General features: G+C 40.9%; 1 protein-coding gene across 1 annotated transcript; it reads left to right on the plus strand.

Moving 5' to 3' along the window:
• Positions 1 to 102: 102 nt before the first annotated feature.
• Positions 103 to 17236, plus strand: syvn1 (synovial apoptosis inhibitor 1, synoviolin). Its single transcript, XM_038306289.1, has 16 exons — positions 103 to 302; positions 1648 to 1799; positions 1914 to 2006; positions 2095 to 2247; positions 2529 to 2577; positions 4760 to 4863; positions 6745 to 6871; positions 6953 to 7052; positions 7227 to 7292; positions 8803 to 8919; positions 10429 to 10586; positions 13217 to 13366; positions 13474 to 13623; positions 16382 to 16565; positions 16644 to 16750; positions 16875 to 17236. Exons 2-16 carry the CDS (start codon positions 1665 to 1667, stop codon positions 17084 to 17086), a joined length of 1905 nt encoding a protein of 634 aa, XP_038162217.1. The 5' UTR covers positions 103 to 302; positions 1648 to 1664; the 3' UTR covers positions 17087 to 17236.
• Positions 17237 to 20235: the final 2999 nt, after the last annotated feature.

Genomic DNA, 20235 nt, shown 5'->3' on the forward strand with positions numbered 1-20235 from the left:
CCCACATATTTGGAACTTAGCTGCTGGATGTTAAACATTCTGCATGCTTGTTGCGTGAAAAACAAAAAGCCGTTGCGTTAAATCACCGTAACAACCGGATGTGAGGTGGCTCCTAAGGAGCAAGCCAAAGATAAACACGTAGACAGACAAATACGGGCGAGGGGAATTAACGGGTTATAATTGAGAGGGTACGGTAGCATGTTGGAAATGGATTAGCTGGAGACAACGAAGAGGGTTTAATAGACGAGGAGGTGCAGCTGAATCAGCCGAGGAGCGAGTTTTCCTTCGGGTATCGCGAGTCGGTGAGTCCTGACAGCTGGAGCCGACGGAAGCTAACGCTAGCTAACAGGCTAACTAAGCCACATAGCTGGTTGCCATCTCATCTGCACAAGAATTTGGACCTAAAACGCAAACAGAAGCATGTATAAAGTTTCGGTTTATTAATAAACTCTCCATAACTCTAAAGGGCGCATTACATGAATAAATGTGCGGATCTAAATCTTTAAACGTTAGCTTTGTTTGACATGTTTCCTTAAAAACAGTTAAAAAAATAGTTGATTTGGCTGAAGATGTTTACTTCATGCTTAATTAACTGCTGCCAAACAAATTAGTTTTTACATATTAAGTACGTCAACCGGCTTTTAAATAGGATATATTTATTAAATAACTGCTAAATTAGAGTAACGTACGTTGTGTTTATCCCCACAGCAGATGTTATGTCAAATAAGGTGGCTAGGTTTCTGTTTTAATGTGTTTCACATAAAGTGAAACTATTTCCTTCAGGCGGTTTTAGGTAACTTATTTTTAAAAGCATGGTGTTAGTCAAGTCTTTTAATTCAAGTTCTTTTTTTTGGCCGCTTTGGTCAAGTGTTTTGATCAGTAGTTTTATGAAAATAACCCAGGATCTCAATCCTGCTTGGTGCTTTAAGTTTCACCATGTTGTAGTTGAGGCTTAGATTTTTTACTCAGTTATCAGAAATGAATGCATTAATATGGAGGCCAGACACCAGGATCATTTAGTTTTCCCCCTGATCAGGTGTGACTGGTGATGGGCAGCTCATCTTTCTTTTTCTAAAAAAAAATAAATCAATGCTTTAAACTGAAATTAATTAAGATCATAGACAAATTTTTGTGGCTGATACAGCTATCTTGTTTTTGTTTTTTGTTCAGCTTTTTCTGATCTGATTAACAATATTTCTATGTTTTTGAAGAGACAATGAAAGAGCAAAATTTACATGCTTTGGACTCTTTGATAGAGCAGTAGTGTTAAAATTAACATAAATTAGACGTTTTTAGATTATCTCATTTATCCTCAAAACATACGTATCTAACATTTATGTGACAGAAAAAAGAAGGTTGTTAAATGATGTGTTTACAGGGATTTCTTTTATTATGAAAATATGAGTTGATCAAACTCTTAGACCTCAAAGAAATCCTGAAATGGTGACAAATACTGGCTAGGATTTAAAACATGTCCTTAATGACTTTTGGCAAATTAAAGTAAAAATGCTATAAACACATTTTGAAAAAGCAGAACTTAACAAGATGATTAGTTCTTTGAAAAGTTGTGATGTATCAAATTATATTGGGCTATAAATCAGGCTGGCTTCCTTTATTTTCTTGCATCCGTTTCCTCCTCCTCTCCAGCATCTGCAGCTCTGTCCATGATGGTGCGGGCAGCCTTGGTGACGGCCACCAGTCTGGCGCTGACTGGGGCTGTGGTGGCCCATGCGTACCTGCTCAAACATCAGTTCTACCCGACTGTTGTGTACCTAACCAAAAGCAGCCCAAGTATGGCGGTAAGGGCGGCGCAATAAGGGACTTTCTACCAGCCTGCTTTCTATTCAACCTGTTTTACTTTTTGTTCACATAAGCAGCTTTGACAGTTTTTCTTTCTGTTTTGCTCCCATCAGGTTTTGTACATCCAAGCGTTTGTGTTGGTGTTTCTGCTGGGAAAGTTCATGAGAAAGGTGTTTTTTGGCCAGCTAAGGGCTGCCGAAATGGAGGTGGGATCATCAAAAATCCTTTCTGGTAAAGCTGATGTGGTGCTGTATTACAAAAACAAAAGCATGCTGATCTCGTTCCCTCTGGCAGCACCTCATCGAGCGCTCCTGGTACGCGGTGACGGAAACGTGCCTGGCCTTTACCGTGTTCAGGGACGATTTCTCCCCTCGCTTCGTCGCACTCTTCACCCTGCTGCTCTTCCTGAAGTGCTTCCACTGGCTGGCGGAGGATAGAGTGGACTTTGTGAGTTAAAAATCCCCTTCGACATCTTACTGCTCGTATGAAAGTGTATTCTTTAGAGTGCAAAAGATGCTCAGCATGGTTATATAGTTATAATTCCAGTAGTAAAGTAAACATTTCATCCTGAGGTAATAAAGCTTCAGTGTCATTTAGTCTCTTCCGGTTTCACTAAGATGGTTCTGTTTGACATTCACAATATAATGCTTCCTTGGCAGCAGCGATAAAAGAAATGTTTGTGAAAATCAGTTTTCTGAGTTGCCTTTATGTCTTCTGTTTCGGTTCAGATGGAGAGGAGTCCAAACATATCGTGGGTTTTCCACTTGAGAGTATTGTGTAAGTAAAGAGTCCAACATTAACTCTTCTTTTTTGCGTTGTTTCAGTTTTTCGCCATGAAGCTCTAGGCAGGAAACATTTTATGAAACTATGCAAATCTTTGGCTTCACGCTCTGTGAGCTGCTCCTAAATAGACCCCAGGGCAGCTTTCTAAACGCTCTAATGAAATCGATCCAGTTCCTGGTAACGTTTACCGCCAAAAACTGTCCTTATATCAGAGAAACAGGTTGAAGTTCTGACATTAGCTGCTGCCCGGGGTTCAGTCAGTCCCATTTCTTTCCTGCTCTGGTTACCATCTACTGGATTCTATCTAGGGCTGGGCAATTAGTTGCATTTTATTATAATTGCAATTTAGATAAATGCTATGTTGTATTAGTGTTGCAGTTGGACACTAAATTTCTCCCTTCAGTCCTTTAAGTGGCGGTTATATGCTTGAAGTTGGTAGATATTTGCATTATAGTAGAAGCAAGATTTTTTTCACAGAAAGGTTACAGTAAAGTCCAGGAAAGACTAGAAACGTCTGCATCGGGTTTTTAGCTACGAATATTTCATAGGGTGTACAGCTTGGTGTATCACATCCTGTGTATCCTCCCCTGGAAAATTTTTAAATTTAGACTCTCTGAAAAGCCATTTCCTGCATTTTGAGGTGGAATGCAGCTAACTTTTTGTCTTTGTTCCAACACTACTTTTGTCCTAATTATGGGAAGCATGTGTGCTTGACTAGAATTGGAAATATTAAAAAGACATGGGATCATTTTTAGATTAAATATTATGTTTCATGGGTTTATTCAAAGAATCAGAAAGTGTAGTGCTACGTTCACACCGCGATTTGAGCAGCAAAAAATGTACCTGCTGCTTCATTTTTGATGCTTTTACATTTAAAGGTCAGATGTCCAGTTATGTGTTTCCAGATGCGTCTGATGCTGCTGCTGCTCCTGTATTCAGTGGCAGAGTGGTTTGGTATATTTGCTATGATTAGTGGGTATCAAGTAGTTTTAATATGTTTTTAAGTGTGAAAGTTCACCTCAAAACATCGTTTGTGCATTCAGTTCATCAAGATTACGATCATGCCTTAAAGACGTAGGGAAATCATATTTAAATGTCAAATAAACATGTATTTATTAGATGATATTGTGCCAAAATTTTGAAAATGTATATTTATAAAAAAAAAATCCTGTCTTAAATCTGTGTTGTTTTTTTTGTTATTTTATGCAGGCCAGTTAGTTATACGTCAGCCTGAACACCTAAATTCGGCCGATCATATATCAACGGTCATCTGTCGGTCATAGCATCTTGATTCTTCTGTCGGAGCTAATATACGCAACGTTTGAAATAAGAAATAGTAATAATTTCCTTTCCCATTGAGTTCCGTCCCAGTGTTCACGGGGATGGCCGTCTGTGTCTTCAGCAGGCGTAGAGCTAACGGAACTGGCAGCGTTACGAGGCAAGGGCTCAAACATGTACAACTGGAAGCCTTCTACACCAAACCAAGCTTCTGCCGCCCTGGCATCCTCTTCCACAACATCTTCATCCCTCTAAATAAAAAATGTATGATGGAGGAGACTCATCCACGACCTCTGACACAAAACTCTCCTCCTCTTGTATGTTTCCGCTGTCCATAGCGTTCCTTGACAGTGTCGTTTGAGCAACATTATCTGGGTGGGCCCCATATGAAGTGCATATGGGGCGCTACTGTACTACTGTTGGGTTCGGCTGGAAGTAGATGTTAGCTTTCTTCAGGTATTTGGTACAAACTGCAGGCACCAGAATATTTAAAGCAAGCATATATTGACGGCAGGTTTCGACATTTTAAGTTAATGTAGGCCTTAAACAATTTAGAGCAGTGATCATTATGCTCTACGTCAGCAGTGCTGTGTCTGTCTCCCTGCCAGCTCCCAGATCAGCTTCTCTGATAGGTTGATGTGGCGCATCGAGCAGCAAAAGTTACATTTTTCCAACTCCAGCATCGGCTGCTTGTGACATTTTGAATATTTGGGTGAAGTTTCCACAGGAAAATTAGGGCGTACCAAAGTTGTACATCCCAAAAACAGGGCGTACGCTTTGTCGTTTTTTGAGTGTAAAAGGAAAATCACACTAGAATTCCAATAATTTGATTAACTAATGATTTTTGTAAAATAGCTAATCCCTAATTCTACCCCCCTGTATTCCTTTCTTTCTGCAGCTCTGCTCGGGCTCCTGGCTGTCATGGACTTCATGTTCGTTAACCACGCCTGTCACAGCATCATCACCAGAGGGGCTTCGGTCCAGCTCGTCTTTGGGTTTGAGGTTTGCCATCCTTCCTTTTTGAAACACTAGACTGCTTGAACCCATCCTGGTTCATTTGAATAAAAAAAATTATCTTTTTTATTACTGAAAGTATTGTTTTCCATTTTAACAATAAAGAATAACTGCTGCCCACGTCTCATCTTAGACTTAGACAGATTTTATTTAGTATACACAAGTGTAAACAAAAAGAAATTCGTTAAGAACAGCTCTCTGACTATTTCATTTTTTATATTGATATTTATATTTGATATTTAAATTTTTACAGCTAGTTCCCAAACATTCCAGCCTGTTAGCCCAAAAATTAAAATGCAACACACTTTAGACTACATAAAAACATAGAATTACATAACTCTGTTTTTATTTATAGATGGAAAATGAAATAATTATTTTATTTGAATAAAACAATGTATTTAATCATTTCAATGTATTTTAACTATTTAGCAGGAAATGTCATTATTCATTCTATATTTCATGATTTAATGTCATATTGAATATAAAACTATAACGGTATGTGTGTTTGTGTTGAACTGAACTGAGTCCACTGCTCTCAGTTTGATGCAACCCAGTAATGAATTGTCTGACAAAGGATTTGTTTATTTAGCTGTTTATAGTTTCAGTAGGTCTTTGGCACTGGGTGGCAAACAAAAGTCTTTTTGCCTTAGAAAAAAATCTAAATTCATTGGCTGGCAATTTTGCATCATTTAAAAGATGTGAGCAGTTCTTCAAAATAAAAGCCCCTCCTGCTTTATTATATCTGACAACCTAATAGTATTTAAAGTCGCAGGGAAATCATATCTAAATGTCAAATCATTCTGGCTTAAAAATGTATATAAATGTACTCTATCAGATGATATTGTCCCAAAAGTTAGAAAAATTATATATTTTTTAAAATCCTCTTAAAATCTGTGGGGTTTTTTCCATTATTTTATACAGGCCAGTTAGTTATACATCAGCCTGAACACCTGAATTCAGCCAATAATATACCAAGGGTCATCTGTCAATCACCTTTTTTTGGGCCATAGCATTTTGATTCATATGTCGCAGCCAATATATGCAACGGTTGAAATAAGAATAATTTCCTTTACCATTGAGTTCCGTCTCAGTGTTCACGGGGATGGACGTCTGTGTCTTCAGCAGGCGTAGAGCTAACAGAACTGGCAGCGTTGCGAGGCGAGGGCTCAAACATGTACGGCTGTAAGCCTCCTACACCAAACCAAGCTTCTGCCGCCCTGGCGTCCTCTTCCACAACATCTTCACTTTATTCACTCGTGTAAAGTCGGGCACCACTCGGGAGAATTCAGAAATGCAACGGTTGGAACAGCCATTTCCCTACGACTTTATCTCCTTTCATTGCACTTTTCTAACCTTTTTAGAAAATTCCTGACTCAGAGAAGTTTGGAATACCTCCAAACTCCGTACCTCGCCGCGTAGATCCGTGCTCAACGGACCGATAGTTTTAGATAAAATAATCAGAAGCTGGAACGTAAAGAGATGCAAGCAGAACTGATGGCAGGAAGCTGAGCTGAGGCTCAGATTTGTTTGATGCCAGAGATCAACTGATACCGATTATGATGACCTCTGTTTCACCGATCCATCATATGGGCTGCCGATTCTGAAAGCCAATTTTTTTTCTTTCTCCATTTACATGATTAAAATGACATCATGAGAAGTTTAGCTTCAATCTTAGTTAAAGTTCAAAGGAATGGAGGGAGCAGCAGCTCAGGCTGTCTGTGACTTCAAGCTGCTGAATGCACTAATGCATCAGCTAAAGCAATCACATGCCAGCCGATATCAGTTCGAGAGAAAAAAAAGCCAAATCAAGTATTTCATATGCCTCGATTTCTGAAAGCTAAAAAGTTGGCCTCTGCTTGTTCTCCTCAGTACGCCATCTTGATGACCATGGTCCTGACCACCTTCATCAAGTACATCCTGCATACTGTGGACCTTCAGAGTGAGAACCCCTGGGACAACAAGGCCGTCTACATGCTCTACACTGAGCTCTTCACAGGTGCTGCTCCCACCCTCAGGATCTTCATATACACACCGTCTGTCTACGTGGCGACTGATTCAAAGCTGGTCTTATTAACAGGTTTCATCAAGGTTCTCCTGTACATCGCTTTCATGACGATTATGATAAAGGTGCACACCTTCCCTCTGTTCGCCATCCGACCCATGTACCTGGCCATGAGGTGAGCGTCCAAAGTGATTACCTGGACTGACAGGCGGTAGATTGGCCCGTTGCACTGATTGATTGTTTGATTGATTGAAAGAGCCAACATAGCTGGTTCCTTCACTTTAGCCTGATTCATGGATGATGATGAGTCGTCGAACTAATGTGTCCTTTTGTTTGCTTGTCTTCTCAGGCAGTTTAAGAAAGCTGTAACGGATGCTATCATGTCGAGGAGAGCGATCCGCAACATGAACACGCTGTGAGTATTTTAGTATATTGATTTTCTATCGTTTTAACAGCATTCTGATGATTAACCATCCAACTAGGGCTGGAAAAAAAGAATCGGATCGATCGAAATAATTGATTATTGAAATAACCGTCAACTAATTTAGCAAACGATTAAACGTTAACTGGAGTATAGGGAAGGTAAAACTGGCATTTAGCTGATAGCGTGACCCACTTAGAGCAGTAACTATACCAAAATTAAAAAAAATAAAAAATAAAATCTGTAAACATTTTGCATTTCAGATAAAAAATTTTGTCTCTCAATATGCTCTACCCAGAACTCAAGTGGAAAGTTTTAGTTTTACTTGGTTTCATTTGGCAAAAATTCTATTTTATGGAACCTTTGGCTATCCGATTTTTTTATCAATTAATAGAAGAAATAATCGACAGATTAGTCGATTTGCAAAATAACAGTCAGTTGCAGCCAATATTTTTTATTTTTATTTTTATGTTATTGAATAATTTATTAATCTCACACTGGAGAAATTCACTCTCTGCATTTAACCCATCCCCTTGGGGAGCAGTGGGCTGCCATTGTGCGGCACCCGGGGAGCAGTGTGGGGTTAAGGGGCTCAGGGACCCAGAGTGGAGGCTGTGGGAGTGGGGGAGCTCTAACCAGTAGGCCACCACTCCCCAAAGTTTTTATGTTTTCACCTGATTGATTTTTCTTCGACTTCTAAATGACTGGATGAGCTTTATACATGAAGTTATTGATGCACTGAATGGAATGGATATTATCTCCTAAAGATGGATTCATATAGCCAAAGATCACTTTTTTCCTTTCTCCTCACAGCCGCCATTACCTAACATCAGTTTATTCCTTTGGTGCTGGATATTCTTTTAATTCTCAGGGTTCCCACTGTCTTTAAAATTCTTCTGTATTTGAATTTAAACAATATGTTAAAGGCTTTTCCATTTAAGACAAAAAAAATCGATGTCTTTAAATATACTTTATATAGAACTAGTGGCCTAGTGTTAGCTTCACCTGGCTCCAAAAATCTCCCATTCAGCAATTTTTGCTTTTGTTAATAAAAAAAACAAAACAAAAAAACAATAGTCAACAAATGAATAAATTAGAGAAACAGTATTTCTTTTATATAAACATTAAATTGAATTGCAATGTTGTTGTTTTTTTTTTTTTTTAGTTTTTCAAAAAACGTTTTGTTTATTAAGGAATAATTGATCTTGTTTCAGATAAATTCATTACCAAATTAATCAAAAGCTGCAGTGCTTCAGCTTTTAGATCACTTATACTGTATACTATATAGTCTAGTTGGATTCCACTTAGGACCGCTTATCTAGATGATCCAGCTGGAAGTTCAGCAGTCTGTTGGTCCTTCATTTGGGGAGGGGGGATCTCCCTCTGATCAGGCTACTCTATTTATTATTTTCACTATGGTCTTGTGTTGTGATGTTAAGCCAATGTTTGGCTGATATGTTATCATATACCGTCCTTCTCTGCTGTTACTTGTGCCCATATTCAGATATCCTGATGCTACCCCTGAGGATCTGCAGGCCTCTGACAATGTTTGCATCATCTGCAGAGAGGAAATGGTCACCGGAGCCAAGAAGCTACCCTGTAATCACATATTCCACTCAAGGTGAGTCCACAAAGAAAAAGACATGTTGGATGTTGGACTGGGAAACAGTGTGGTCAAAGCACGCTCCAAGCCTTAACCATCTGATTAGAATTAGCATATTTTACTTTGTCATCTTTTCACAACTACAAGGAGCTGCTGATTGATTTGACACTTGCTGTCATTTTCCTGTTGATTCGTCGTTAATATTAGATCTGTAACCTAATGTAGATGCAGTGTAACGTATACGCGTTGAACGTTTGAACCCAAATATTTTGTGTTTTCTCTGTAACGCTTTTATTATACTTAAACCGAGAATGAGTAATTCTGGAGAAATGGACATGGCTTTAGCTCAAAGGCACAAACACGTTTTGTGATCCTGTTGGAGTCTATGTTGTGGAGTCCCTCAGAGCCCCTTCTTGGCCCCCTCGTCTTCTCTTTACCAACTTTCATTGGAGGCAGTTCTCAGGAAACATGTTTTAACGTTTTACTTTTATGCAGATGATAGTTAGATTTTTATGCCCCTTAAGAAAGAAAATGGCAAAGAAAACCTGTCATGGAAGTCAACAGACTTCTAACACCTGAGCAGTAAAGGCTGGTTTATATTCAGAAAACCGCAGACAGGAGGCCTCTGATTGGTCAAATCTATATCTGCTCTACTATGTGTATTTCCTGTTTGGTACCTTACCGGCTTGTTTTGTTTATATGACCGCCATTGTGGAAAGCGACTCGTGAAGATGGACCAGCTAGAAGAGCGAGGTGTATGAGAACGCTGGAACCCTTACTCACGTGGATCCCCGCTCTTTTTCTCCCTCATGTCCCTCCGTTATCACACAAACTTGCCCCCACTTCCTCACCGCCTCGGCCGTATCTAGACTCACAGATAGTTCGTTATTGTCCCTCTTGCGTTGTGGCGTGGAATAACATAGCGCAGACCACCCTTCAAAACTGGGCATAAATCAAAAATATCTGCGACAATCTCACTGCGACACACTGCTGCAGGAGGATAACCAGCCCTTAAGAAGATGGAGGTAAACTTTACACCTTTTGATGCCTGACATCCTTGCTGACCTTGGTCCTTTGCGCCCCGTGATCATGTTTAGATTTGAATCCATGCTTTAAAGCTTTTTTAGATTACTGCTTTGCATTTTCATAGCGTTAAAGAAATATTTACTGGCCCGACCGCAGCTGCTTCTCATCTTTTAATTGGTACCAGAAAAAACACAAGCACATTCCTCCGGTTTAAGCAGCAGTTCTCTGCTACAGGTTCAGGTTTGGATTTGAAATATCCTGTTACGGCCTCGCTCTCCAGTACCTTTCAGACCTGCCTCATATGCACGCTCTCTTTAGCTTATTTAATTATTGCAAAAGCAGAGTTTGAATCGGTGACAATGCTTCCCCTATTATTGCTCCTAACTTCCGTAACGAACCTGGTTTGATTATTGGTCAGTTAAGATTCATATAACTGCCTCCTGGATTAAAGGTCACTGCTCGTTTACCCACTGAAATCAGTATTGTCCATTTGCTCCACAGCTGCCTGCGCTCCTGGTTCCAGAGGCAGCAGACCTGCCCCACCTGCCGCATGGACGTCCTCAGAGCATCCAGTAACAACCAGACTCAGGCTGCGGCCCCGGCTCCAGCCCCGGCCCCTGCAGCACCTGCCAACGCTCCTGCTGCTCCGGCCGCAAATGGTGAGATTCGCTTATCAAAGTTGCCTCATGGCAGAAGGAGGAGTGGCGGCCTAGGCGTTAGGCCTAGAATGCAAGCTAAATGCTGCGTTCACAACAAAACAATCAGGGAATTCCTTTCTCCACCTTTATTTTGGCACTTGACAAAATCTGATCTCACTGGAATTAAAAATTGCACCCAGATTCTAATCCAAGGGAAAAACGTTAGCCTTTCCATCATATAAATATTAGGCATTTCTTCAGCCCAATCTTTCATTGTTGGGGTCTCTCTGTTTTCAGCGAATTCCTAGTTATAGTTTTCTAACCAGCCACCAACATGAGCCTGAAAATATTTTTATCCTCCGAGGATGTCAACCTTTCCATGACGGAGTATTAGGGCCAGGCTAGGGATTATTTTTCTTCTATTTCGAGAATAAAGTCGTGAAATTACAAGAATAATGTCGTGAAATTACGAGAATAACACCGTAACATTATGAGATTAAAGTCGTTAAATTACGAGAATAACGTCGGAACATAATGAGAATTAAGTCATTAAATTACCAGAATAAAGTCGTAATATAATGAGAATAAAGTCATAACATTATAAGAAAAAAGTAATTGAATTACAAGAATAACGCCGTAACATTCTGAGAATTAAGTCGTTAAATTACGAGAATAACGCTGTAACATTATGAGAATAAAATCGTTAAATTACGAGAATTAAGTCGTTAAATTACGAGAATAACGCCGTAACATTATGAGAATAAAATCGTTAAATTACGAGAATAACGTCGTAACATTATGAGAATAAAATCGTTAAATTACGAGAATAACGTCGTTAAATTACCAGAATAACGTCGGAACATTATGAGAATAAAGTCGTTAAATTACGAGAATAAAGTCATAATATAATTGAGAATAAAGTTGTAACATTACGAGAAACAAGCACGTTCTTCCCTTAAATGAGGAATGTCGAGCATTATGTGAAGTTATACTTTGGCTCTGGTTTGACAAATAATAAAATCTTTTAGCACATCAGGATTACAAAGTGGACTCAGGTTGCTGATTGGTGGAGCTGGTGGACCGTCGTCTGCTGGTCAAAGCTCAAAGCTTTCTTTCTGAAATGGGTTCTTATATGATGACTTTATTCTAGTAATGTTACGACCTTATTCTCATAATCTTACAACTTTATTCTCATAATTTTACAACTTTTTTCGACATAAAAAATAAAAAAATAAGTCTGTAGCCTGGCCCTAATACTCCGTCGTGCCTTTCAAACCCTCTTCCCATGTGTAGAGTTTTAAATATTAGGAGGTTGCTGATGAAGATTCTCAGTCATCCATGTCATAGTCATTCCAAAAAAAGTAAAAAAAAAAAAAAAACAACAATACACTGGACTTCGTTTCCAAGTTTGAAGACGTTTCGCTTCCCATCCAGGAAGCTTTCTCAATTCAAAATGTCTCCATTAGCGTTGAGTTCCAAGCTTATAGAGTAGCCCAACTGTCACAACCCGATCTGTCCCGGAAGCACGATCCGTCCTGAGCATGTGCGAACAGAATAATAAGATCCGGATCACCAAAAAAATACGTAATAACGGAACTGAAAATACTTATTTATATACGTAAAACATTAAAGAATGCTAAAGTACGTCATATAGAAAGTATTAAAGACTTTTCTGGAAGAAACTGATACGATTTACATTCTTTCCATTTGCATTGCATGATGTCATCATCGGACATGCTCAGAGCAGTCCAAGTAACGTTCGAAAGGCTATTTAACTGTATTGCTTTTTTTGTTTTTAGAATATGCAATATTTACGCAAATACAATAATAATCAAAAGGAACAGCCCGCCGGAAAAAAGACAAAATAATAATAAAGTAAGAAAAACAAAGTATTGCCTACCAGGAAGTTGTTCTGTTTGTGCATACGCAGGAAGAATCGTGCTTACGGAACGGATCGGGTAGTGAGATTTGGACTGCACTATGAAGTATATACTATTAATTGTATATCTTTATCTAATGCTCTTACAATCAAATTCTCTTCACGAGGGACAACAAGATGTTGCCTAAATATCTCCTTCCATGCCGCTGCCGTCTGCATCCCTCCTGCCTCTTTTTTGCATTTCTTTTTTAACAATTAAATACATCTGGAGGATTTTTGCTGCCGTCTGGTTGAGAAGCACAGCTGAGCCAAATATGGAGATGGTTTAGTTTCCTTATGTTCTGTTTTTCATTAATATAATGGCTGCTTTTTTTAGCTCTCTGGGAGTCTGGTTAAAAATTAGGAAGGTTATGAAAGAAACGAGCTAAAGAAGGAGACATATCCAGCTGGGAACGCTCCACGCTGATTTGTCAACATAAAGGCGCAGGACTGAAGCACAGATGATTTCCTGTTGGTTTATTGTATTTAGATTTTTTTTTTATTATTCTAACTCTGTGGAAATGGCTCTGGCTTTTCATCCATAGTTTATATTTTAAGCAGAGGTAAAATCCACCTTTGCTGGTCACTGCTTCCCTTCCTGACATTTCAACCATCAGAGTTTAGCTGTCGGCACTGATGCTTCTCTCAACACATAAACTAGAATGAATTGAGACTCCGTCCATTTTTTAGCTCTCTCTGTGTTTATTAAACATGGTTTCCTCTCTTCCTGTAGCTCCTGGCATGCTTCCAGCCTTCCCTCCAGGAATCTTCCCTTTCTGGGGTCCTTTTCCTGCCGTCCCTCCTCCTGCAGCCGCGGCTCCGCCTCCAGCTCCTGGTGCAACTGACCCTCCACAGAGCAACGCAGAGGCGGCTCAGGCAGCTGGTAAAGGACGCCCCCATCTATCTCAGCCGCTGGACACAGTCAAACTGAGAGGATTTTGTTTTTCCCCAGCTGATGTTTTCAACATCTAATGCATCTGTTTTTACAAGGCACCAGTGAGCCTGCGTCAGCTGCTGCGGACGGCGCTACGTCATCAACAGCTGCTCCAGGGTCTGCAATCCCAGGATTCCCTTTCTCCTTCCCGCCTCCGCCCTTCCCTGCCGCTCCATGGCTGCCGATGCCACCGCCTCCACCCTTTGGTAGGCTCCAGTTTCTGGAGATGTTTGACAGTTTAAGTTAAAGCAGCAGTTTAAGTCTTTTATTGGAGGATTAGATCCAACTTAAAGTAGGTCCATTCCTATGCATTCAGTGCCTAAATGTGGCATGGCATACAGAGACGATCAGGCTTTCTGGAGGCATCATGGAAGCTCAGGTAGCTTGAATACCAGCCCTCAGATCATCTGCCTTGTTGGGCCTGGTTTTTCTCATCTGACAACGGCTCATAGATTCTCCATGGAGTTCAGTTTGATGGCAGTAAAATCAGCTCATCAGCAGAAAGAAGCATGATTTGTCTGAAATGTTCTGGCCTTTAGAAAATAAATCGGACCAACACCAGTAGAGTAGATGGTTCCCCAAACCATCTCAGACTGGAAACGCCTCACCAAACGGAGAGTAATTTCGATTCTGGAGCTCTCCACTCCTCCTCCAGATTCTGGGACCTTACTGCTTAAACGTGATGCTGAGAAATGGTCGTGTGTAGACTTCATCAGAGCGTAGCGGCTTTTGGTGCACCGACTCCGGCCTCAATCCGTTCTTTTTGAGGCTCTTCCAAATTCCTCAATGGCGTTTGTTTGAAAATCCTCTCTTTGCTTTTGTACTTTTCACGTCCCACATGTTTCTAGTAATCTACCTGAATACAGCATCTCCTCTAGCTGGGATTTCCTTTAGCTTCTCCTCATGGAGGATGTCAACCACTCACATGCAGACGTACCCACAGACCTGCAGAACACCTGCTGAGACTTTCCATTTACTTCTGACTCATTTATAAACTCTTACTGTGACCTTTGACCTAAACATTATGGATTCTTGGCTAACCCCAACTTATGGTCATAGGGAAATCATATTTAAATGTCAAATCATTCTGGCTTAAACATGTATATAAATGTACTCTTTATCAGACTATGTTGTCCCAAAATCTAAAAAATGTCCATTTAAAAAAAAAAAAAAACTTTCTTAAAATCTGTCTTGTTTTTTGTATTTTCCATTATCTTATTCAGGCCAGTTAGTTCGGCCAATCATATATCAACGTTCATCTGTCAATCACATTTTTTCAGTCATAGCATCTTGATTCATATGTCGCAGCTAATATATGCAACGGTTGAAATAAGCAATAAGAATAATTTACTTTCCCATTAAGTTCCGTCCCGGTGTTCACGGGGATGGACGTCTGTAGGATTGGGAATTGATTATATTTTCACGATACCGATTCCTTTATTGATTCTGTGAAATTATTTGATTCCTTATCGATTCCGTTTAATGAAAAAGCATTGCTGTACAATTTCAGGAAATAAACTCATCTCCCCCTGATTTAAATAAACAGCGTCACTTTTCTCTCGCTGCCTGAACTGCGGAGCAACTTCGCAGCAGGTTTTCTTACATCCATCTCAATAGCCAGAATCATGTAAGAATTCCAGCTACCAGTAGTTCTAATTAAACATGCTAGCAATGAAGGGCTGGATTAACGAGAAAGGCTCCCTTAATAAACCCAAAGAGAGGTAGGAAATTGGTTTATTTGCAGAAATGGCATATGATTTACCAGGAACCACATTAAGCACAGCCAGTGATATAAAACTAGCTACTTACCACCAGAGTTGCCTTCCATGCTGGTCGTAACTTTAGCTTCTGTCTGGAAGCATCAAAAACACAGCATTAGTTAAAATGTATGCCATGTTGTGTCAGCAGGGGTTTCTGCATGTTGGATGTATTTCCTCCCGCGGATGTTATTGCCACTTTTTCAATAATTGCAAAGCACCTTGTTGCCATCTTTCTCTTCCTTAAAATGAAGCCAAACTTTCTATCGCTTTACCCGATGGGACGCCATTTTTTTTATTTTTTGCTTTTCTAGACTTACGCCTGGTCACGTTGTACTTGCTTACTGAATGCCATGTGAGTAACTTGCGTAAAAAATGTGACGCAAGTCGTGCTGCCCAGCGCTAGGCTCTGGTGCTGCCTGGAACCGTTAAGAGAGTTGTTAAGCGAGCTGCTAAATGGTGCCGTGGAATTGGAACACACGGAACCGGTTCTGAACAGGAACCGGTTTTCGATTCCCATCCCTAGACGTCTGTGTCTTCAGCAGGCGTAGAGCTTCCACAACATCTTTGTCCCGCTTTCCATCCTCTAAATAAAAAATGGATGACTGAGGAGACTCATTTACGACCTCCGACACAAAACTCTCCTCTTGCATGTTTCCGCTGTCCATCCACAACAATCCCGTCCCCTCAATAAACATTCGCTTTATTCACTCGTGTAAAGTCGTGCACCATTCGGGAGAATTCGGAAATGCAATGCTTCGAACAGCTGTTTCCCTACTACCATAAATTAAGTTCACACCTTTAGTCTTAGACATGACACCTTCCGTAAGAAAAGCAATTCCCCTCATGGGCTCCAGGCTTTGGGCCCACATACTGTAGAGCAGCCAGTCCTCACAACGTGTTCTTTTTCCAGAAAATGAGCCCCACAGTGTTTTAAATACAATACTGCACAGCCACACACCCACATGCTGCTTATTCGCTCAACTGATTATTGGATTTTTGTTAATCCATAATTATGAAAATGACCCAAAAAAAAGTAAAAGCTTCAAATATGCCTACATAATCTGTGTAAGTTTAACTTTCTAAAAGTTGTGACAAGTATCCAAGAATATTTCCTGATCCTCAGCTGTTCTAAGATGTACCTGTATGTGATGATCTGTCCGTTCTGCTGAGGTGAAGTTTCCTCCTCTCTTCTGATCGTCTCCAGTGTCGTCGATGCCGCCCCCGCCTCCGTCGCTGTCTCGCCTGACGGAAGAGGAGCTGAGGGAGCTGGAAGCTGAGGGGCGGCGGGGCCTGGAGGCCCGACTGCAGTGTCTCCAGAACATTCACACTCTGCTGGACGCCGCTATGCTCAACATCCACCACTACCTTAGCACAGTCACCACGCTAACGTAAGTTATACCAGCAGACGTAGAGAGGTGCCGATCTGGTGACCTGCTGACGTGTTTGTTCTGCTGCTTTCATCGCAGCCCTCCGGGGCCTGAGGGCGACGGCGCTGCAGGAGCCGGAGGATCCAGTCAGGAGGCAGCTGCCAGCAGCACTCAGAGCTCGACCACAGAGAAGGAATCCTCCACCTGTGCGTAACTGATACAAGTCTCCATTACATTTGCTTTTGGTTTAAAAACGAGAGAGGAGGTGTTTGAAGTGGGGCGGAGGAATGGAAGCTCTTTCTTAACCGCTGCTCTTCTTTTATCCTGCAGCGGATCCAGCGAGTGGAGCCGCGGTCTCCTCCCAGCCCGCCGACTCCACCTCCTCCACTTCAGAGTCGGAAAGAAAGGAAAACTGGGACGAAGAACTGATGGAGGACGAGAACGGGGAGCCGAGCGCCGCTGAGCTGAGGCGCCGCCGCCTCCGCAAGCTAGAGACAGCGTCACCGTCATCCTCATCGCCCCCCCCTCCTCCAGATAGCTAGTTTTTCATTATGCGGCGGGGGGCAACATGTCGCTCTGAACCATCAGGAACTCAAAGATAACTCATGGCTGCTTCGGTGCCTCTCGCCTTCCACAGGCTCAGGTTTCTCACGCTGTCGAGTTGGACTCAAGCTGTCGGAAGGCGCTTCTTCTTCTTCTTTTTTTTTTTCTTTTTGATTTCATCAACTCCAGAGCGGACTTCTGCAGGCGTTTGGACGTTGAGGCATGAAAAGCTCTCATGTCGAGGCTGTGATTGGTCGGTGTGAGAGTCTGCGTTTAGCTCTAGTTTTGCTCTTGTTTAACTCTTTGGTTCAATCCAGTCGTCCTCAGTGGGGAGGTGGCCCCCACTCGCCGTAAAGAACACGTCCCACAGCAGGGGAGTCATCAGCTAACCCACTATGTTCAGTTCAAGTGAAGCCGAGCGGCTCCTCGTTTCCCTGGGTTCTGACCCTGATTCCACTGCTGACACTGTAACATAGTGATTTATTGGAGACTGTATATACTGTATAAAAGGTTTTAATAGGAGAATGTGTTCATGCTGCGGAATAAAGCGACTGAAGCAGCCGTGGAGCATGTGGGTATGAATGCTCCCAGCATTGAGACCGCGGATGTTGGCCTTTTTCTACAGGCTTTCTGCTGCAGCGATGTGACGTGTGGCTGTTTAAATTAAAACTTCTGAATTATTTCTGAATCACTTCTTTGTGGTTGAAACCATTATTTTATGTAGACTTTCTGGGGAGCGTACATTCAGGCAGTTCTGTGTTTTGGTTTGAGACCAAAAATGGAAAAAAACAAAACAGTATTTTCTTTTTTCTTTTTTTGAACCAAAGCGATAAAACAAAGAACCGTTATCTGCTTTCCCAATTTTTGCACTAAAGAAAGATCTTCTCTATGCACTGCATACACCCTGCAGAGAATCTTGTTTAAAGCCGGGCATACACTGTACAATTTTTTTGCCCTTTACGGGCCCATTCTCCAGTTGTGCAAGTATTTTTTGATCGAGCTGACCTTCAGCCAGCACAAGCATCGTGTAGTGTACAGGGTGTAACGAGTAGTGATGCACCTCTCGCTACCACCTCCCAATTAGGAATCGTAAGGTCGGAGGAAAGTCAGACAAAATTGAAAATTCAAGTTTGAAATTAATCTTGTTTTGCTCAGCCATGTCTTTGTCCAAATATGTCGTTGCCTTTTCTTTTTAGGGCTTTCAGCACAATATTGCACAAACTGCCCAGGCAGCGCTTTTCACTCTAGTGAGCTTCACATTCCTCCTCTTCTCGTTTGGCTTCCAGATAGACGAGTCCGAGTAGCTCCATCTCACTGCGTAGCTGAGTCCGACGTGGTTTTTAGACGTATAGTGTTAGCAGTTAGATCGCATCAGTTGCGCAGTGTGAGAACATGCATCGTGAGCTGTGAACTCGCACTGTACGATTAAACCCTGTGGTTTTGTCGTACAGTGTGAGCTGTAGCTGCGTGCAAAGATTGGGAAAATAATTGCACAGTGTAAGAGTGGCTTATAACTTTAGGCATATAGAGGGTTTCTCAGCAATCAAAGGTGTGAGTTCATAACTGCTTTAATCTTTTGACCATACCATAGGAGTATTCTATATAATTCCTTTTTCAGGTTCATTAAATGGAAAAACTGATGTTTTTTGTTCCTTTCATGTTTGTTTTAAAGCAGGAAAGCAATTGTATATTAATCCTTTAATTTAATAGGGTTTCAAAAAAACCCTCCCAGATAAAGACAGTACTTTCCATTAAAATACCGGACCAATATTATTAGGATGCACTTTAATCTTTAAGATTTCAAAAGGTTACAGAGAAAAGGAGCCCCAGAAAAAAAAGAAGAAAAAAATGTCTTTAGTATTTTGTGAATCTTCGTTGCTCTTCAACATCAAACGGTCTGTAGATCCAGAGGTGGATAACGCAGAGAGGAAAAACCCCTTATCTGTTTTCCTTCCTCCTGTTTACCAGGTGATCTGTGTGTTAGAGCTGGAAATGCACACGGTTGGAACTGACCTCTATACAGGCTTTTTACCCTTTGGCCCTGGATTATCTACCTGTCTGTAGATCTAAAAAAAAAAAATTGAGTAAAAACACATGGTTGTTCCATGCATTCATGAAAAACACAATACTCTGGACTGCTGTTTTTTTGTTTTGTTGTTACAGCACTAGTGGCTCGTTTTTTAAATGGTAGGTTGACAGGAAAGGGGTATGAGAGAGAGGGAAAGGTCGGATTCGAACCCGGGTCGCCCTCATGGAGAACTAAGGCCTCTGTACATGGGTCCTGCGCGCTAACCACTGCATCACCTGCACACCCGACTGCTGGATTTTTAAAATTGAAAAACATGATGAATGAAGAAAGGGGAACGAATAAGCTGAGAAAAAGCAACGATGAGTCATCATGTAAAATAAACACTAAGATGGGTAAAAAATGAATCTTAAAACTCCAGCAGCATAAAAAAGTGTTTATGATTCAGATTTTAGGAAATCTGTTAAAAAAAAAAAAAACTTTCTGTCCAACAGAGCAGATATTTGACTTTAGCAAAGCTTCTTTTTGCCTCAAATCATCTTCAAGCTTTATTTGGTGAAGCTCAGACAGCGATGATGGTGCCAGGCACTGATTTAGAAAATGTTTTCTATGAACCCAATTAAGCTTCAAAGATGCTTTCAGCTGAGAACCTAGCTTAACATTTCACAGAGTGCACATCTTTTCCTTCGACCATGCAGACCGTTAGAAACATGTTCCCCTTCAGTGCAGCACAGAGCCCTGATGCTTGAATGATTCTAAGTGGCAGAGGAATCAGTCTTCAGGTGAGTTTGCTGCAGATCTGGTTTATTAAATGAATCCTATATATAAATAGAGGGATTTAACTTACGATAACACTGAAAGGAAAAGACAAAACAAGTAGTGCCTCCATATAATCTGAGTTTAGCTAGCCAGATGTGCTGCTCCAGACATTTTTTTATTTTTTTTTCTAAGAAAACTTCCGATCATCTAGATATCTGGGTTCTTTCTGATGTTTTCCTTTAAGTCATCCTGCAGGTTTTCTGTAGGATTTAGATCCTGAGCTTGAGATGGCCATGAAACCAGCAAACTGTTCATTTCTTTAAAACTCTCTCATTAATCTAGTTAAAGGAAAGAACCAAACAC

This window comes from Cyprinodon tularosa, unplaced genomic scaffold (genome assembly GCF_016077235.1).
Source record: "Cyprinodon tularosa strain WSP-4 unplaced genomic scaffold, ASM1607723v1 ctg578, whole genome shotgun sequence".
NCBI lineage: Eukaryota > Metazoa > Chordata > Actinopteri > Cyprinodontiformes > Cyprinodontidae > Cyprinodon > Cyprinodon tularosa.